The sequence below is a fragment of the Montipora capricornis genome, chromosome 6 (genome assembly GCF_036669925.1).
Source record: "Montipora capricornis isolate CH-2021 chromosome 6, ASM3666992v2, whole genome shotgun sequence".
Classification (NCBI taxonomy): domain Eukaryota; kingdom Metazoa; phylum Cnidaria; class Anthozoa; order Scleractinia; family Acroporidae; genus Montipora; species Montipora capricornis.
This window is the reverse complement of record NC_090888.1, coordinates 22,048,262-22,053,026: the sequence shown is the minus strand read 5'-3', so window position 1 is coordinate 22,053,026 and position 4,765 is coordinate 22,048,262. Positions and strand designations below refer to the sequence as shown.

The 4,765-nt window shown below is 35.5% G+C and overlaps 2 protein-coding genes across 2 annotated transcripts in view; both read left to right on the top strand.

The window, feature by feature from the left end:
• The window catches only part of LOC138053429 (DNA ligase 1-like), a 4,252-nt gene extending 3,581 nt beyond the window's left edge, over window positions 1-671 (top strand). The window contains exons 5-6 of the mRNA XM_068900071.1: window positions 137-350; window positions 550-671. Coding sequence (XP_068756172.1) covers window positions 137-350; window positions 550-671 — 336 coding nt within the window. The remainder of the gene's footprint in view (window positions 1-136; window positions 351-549) is intronic.
• A 1,731-nt stretch (window positions 672-2,402) lies between these two features.
• LOC138053428 (ATP-dependent DNA helicase PIF1-like) lies at window positions 2,403-3,476 on the top strand. Its single transcript, XM_068900070.1, has one exon. The coding sequence runs from the start codon at window positions 2,403-2,405 to the stop codon at window positions 3,474-3,476; it is 1,074 nt and encodes a 357-aa protein (XP_068756171.1).
• Window positions 3,477-4,765: the final 1,289 nt, after the last annotated feature.

Genomic DNA, 4,765 nt, shown 5'->3' with positions numbered 1-4,765 from the left:
CCCTTATTAGAGTATTTATACGTTTAAATGATAAGTGTCAAAGTCAATGAACTCAATAATATTTTTCTCTATTGTTCATTGTGCAACGAACCATGTTCTTCTAACAATTATTATTGTTTCTGATCTGATTTAACAGATGGTGGAAGTAATGGAGGGAACTGGGGTGTACTGGTATCCCCACCAACGAGCTTACTGTGCAGCATGCAAGAACTGGGCAGGATATATTAATGCTGCCATTGACATCTTCTTTACAAAAGAAATCCTTGCAGTATCTTGTGCAAAGGGTAATGAGAAGAAGGGCAAAAATGGCCACCAGCCTTTGGATCCCCTTGTTATTGATGCTCTTATTGGTGAGTTGTACTGCATTTTACTTGTTTTTGTAAATTAGTGACAAATGTACAAGAAAAAATATTGCAAGGCCTAATACTGAGATGCAATTCACAGACAGATTCCATAGGACCGACTGCCACATTTACAATAGTTATTATGATATATGCAACAATAGCACAGCAGTCCATAACATTGCTTTTAATTCTTAATCTTTTTCAGGGAAAGTTTGTTCCAAGTTTTCGAAGGACTCTCCAGTCCCTAGCCAAGTCGTACAAAAGATTAATATGAAGTGTGTGGAGGCAAGAAGGCCCCAAAGGATACGAATTGCAAGACGGGAGTGAACCATTTCCAGTTACCATCTTAAATGGCTTTCCATTTCCAGATTGTCATATTTAGAGTTTTTGCAAACAATGTATTATTTTTTTTGTCATGACTATAAGGAATTTTATTCCGTAAGTTCTTTAACTTTTAATTTACAATCATTTTGATTTTCATAATTCCCAGAGAAGTATTATTTTGTATTGACTTTTGAGTCAGTTTGACAATTTCCATGTCTATTAGGCAATTCAAAACTGTCACTAGAGCATTAAAGATCTATGTGTATAAAAAATAACAGTGGCTGGTTGCTTGCATGATTTTTGTGTAATACTGCAATATCCAAAAATGAAAAGGGACCTCATATTAACAATATCTCTCAAAAGAGAATTAAGGTTCATGTAAAACCAACCAAATTAAAGGGCTAAGGGTAAAATGGAGTAAAAACCCCTCATCTCCCTCTCCAAGTTGCTTATATCAGCAGAGAACTCAATTATAAGCAACTGGGAATCGTATGGGCTACTCCTGTGCATAGACCTTGGCTATGGTTTAGCTATGGGTATACGTATTGTCCCATAGATTTCCCATATTTTATGCAGCAATTCCTGGATCCTATGGAATTTATATGGACTTGAATCATAGATCCCATGGCATTTCCATATCAAATGCCAGTATACCCAGCTACTATGGATATCATATGGAATTTTGCCAAATACGTAGCAATCCCATAGAACAGGGTCAAGATCCTATGGTAATGCTATGCGAGCATTTCCCATCCAGATTCTATGGTGAGTGTATGGATTTTTGCCAAAATATGTAGCAATCCCATAGAACAGGGTTAGGATGATATGGGAATGGTATGGGTGTGCCCCATACCATTCCCATACAAGATTCTATGGTGAATGATTTTTGCCAAATACGTAGCAATCCCATAGGAAGAGACAATAGAATGACAGTAGTTCAAGACAGTGACTGAGTATGGGTTTGCTATGGAAGGCAATAGCCCATATCAAATCCACATAATAAACATATATGGGCCATAGCTTTGCCCATACCATTTCCAAACCTGGACCATATATGTCCCGTACCATTTGATTCCGTAAGAAGGGGTAGTGGAACGAAACAGAAGGAATTTTGAGCCTGATGCTGATGCTGTTACAGAAGCGCTTGGTTTTCTTCGAAATAACTAGGGCAATATCATCCATTCCAGCTATGATTCTATGATTGACCAGGAAAATGCAGATTTACAATCTGAAGAGCAAGATGATTCAGCACCAAACGAATCATTTAATGAACAATTACCTACACATCTTGTTTCATCATCACAAACTGAGAATCATTCAAACCTTGGAATGACAACGTAAAACCAGCCAACAGAAATTAGTGATGATAAGCTTCGGGAGTGTGTTAGATCATTGAACAGAAGACAGCGCTATGCTTATGATATAATCCTCACCTGGTGTAGAAATAAAATCAAAAACATGAATAGTCGAAAACCTGAAGAAGTAAAACCAATACATTTATTTATAACTGGTGGAGCAGGTGCTGGTAAAAGTCACTTGATCCAAACAATCTACCACACCGTCACAAAGACCTTTAGACATCCTCTGTGAATCCTGAATTACCTACAGTTCTGTTAATGGCACCTACTGGAGTTGCTGCTATTAACATAGATGGGACAACAATAAACACTGCCTTGGCAACTCCCACAGAAACAGGTGATAATTTATCTGCAATGTCTGACCAAAAGAACACAGATGAGAATTTTACTAGCTGACCTCAAGTTGATCATAATAGATGAAATCTCTGTGGTTGCTAACAATACTTTGCTTCCTATCCACCAAAGACTAAAAGAAATTTTTGGCACATCAAATGCTCATCTGTTTGCAGGCATTAGCATTCTTGCTATTGGTGACATGTATCAACTACCACCAATACGCAGGAAACCTGTTTTTGCAAATTACAAAAATGATGTGTTTAACTTGTACCACCGATGGCACCTATTCACAATGATAGAGCTTGTTGATATCATGAGGCGGAAGGATGACAAACCATTTGCTGATCTTCTGAATAGGTTCCGTACAGCAACTCAAACTGAAGAAGATATCAAGTGCATCCAATCTAGATCTACATGTATAGATCCATCAGATGTTAATTACCCATCAGATGCTCTTCACATCTGGGCTGAAAATAATCCAGTTAATCGACACAATGAAGTGAAATTGCACCAAATACCTGCACAGTTGTTTCACCTTAAAGCCACAGATCAGTACCCTCCTAATGTATCACGGCAAGATATTAACAGAATTTTAGCTAGACCCAGGTCTGAAACTGGTGGACTTGATGCTAATATCTGTATAAAGGAATCTGCTAGAGTTATGTTAACCAACAACATTGATATTGCAGATAGACTTATAAATGGTCAACCAGGAACTGTTGTTAAAATTGAAGTAAATCAAAATAACAAAAAACCCACCATTATCTATGTAAAATTTGATGATGCCAAAGCTGGTAACAATTTCATTCAAAAGAGTACTAGCAGTTTTGTGCAACAAAACAGAGTTGTACCCATAGAACCTGTCCTAGCAAAAATTAAAATACATCCAAATAAACCTTCTTCTCCTGAAATACATAGAATGCAATTCCCTTTAACATTGGCTTACCCTGTTAGCATTCACAAAGTACAGGGATTGTCACTTAACAGTCTCGTCATTAGTTTTGAGTTGGTCAAACAGAGATCATTCAATTATGGTCAGGTATATGTTGCACTGAGCCGAGCGACCTCTTCAAATGGTATTCACATTCTAGGAAAAATTAACAGGAAAAATTAACAGCAGTGAAAGCAGATCCTCGGGTACATAAAGAATATGAAAGACTGTGAGAAATCTCAAAAACCATGGGAACTAGTGAAAAATATAAGGACAATTCGATGCTCACTATATGTCTATTAAACATACGATCACTCAAAAAACATAGTGTAGATATCAAATAAGATGCAAACATAAAGAACAGTGATCTAATTGCACTGACAGAAACACAACTTGTACCTCATAGCAATGATACTGACATAAAATCTCATCTACTACCATTTACTCTATACAGGCAAGATCATCCTACTGATAGATTTTTGAGTTTGGCACTGTGTACCAGAAGATCAATACAAACTAAGGAACATGAATACTTTCCACAAGTAAATGCAATGAAATTTGTAATAATTATGAATACATATACAACTATGTGTCCCAATTTTACAGTGCTTTTTTTTTACAGAAAGAACAACTCAAATATAATACAGTATGTGAGTCATCTACGGTATATCCTTGGCACTTATCCAATTGACATCATTCTTGGTGATATCAACTACTTAAATGATGATAGCATTACACCGCTGAAATCTTTTGTACAAAGTCCAACTTTTGTCTCATCAGGAAACATACTTGACCAAATTTACCTAAAAACAACAAAATTTGACATCATAGAGAATACTGTAATTAGTGTCTACTACTCTGACCATCATGCTGTTAAAATATCCATAAAATATAACCAAGATATTTAAATATTAATTTTATACTTATTTCAACTGTCATGCAAAGCATGTAATATTTATTTATAGCGATAACTGTAAATATAAAATTTTCATAAATGTACAAATGTGTCTTGGCAGGAACCATGATGCTATTAAAATATCCATACCCTAGCTATAACTAAAATGATATTATGAAACTTTTATGCAAGGATCTTCTACAATGAAAATGAAAGAACTCTTCTAGAGATTTTGAAAAAAGGTGTCACAAAGACCTGGCAAAGAGATCACAAGTCCAGCTAGAACAAAACTGGAAATTCATAAAATCCTAATCTACCACAGTGTCTTCAAAAGCAGACAAATTGGTGCACCACCTTGACAAGTTTTATCAGTTTCGTCTTACATAATATCAACATTTATCTATAATATTATTATTGTTATTATACGGCATCATTTGACTAAAGCAAAGAAAATTAAATCCAAGGCTCTGCAACCAGTCGAGAGAAAACCATGTTACACAATAATAATTAATTGTTTTGGAATAAGCAGAGATTTTTATAATCATCTGTCAATCAATTTGAAATTACAAAGAAAATT

Bases quoted from the DNA above. Each gene is read 5' to 3' on its own strand.
- LOC138053428 (XM_068900070.1), top strand. From the start codon at position 2,403: ATGAGAATTTTACTAGCTGACCTCAAGTTGATCATAATAGATGAAATC.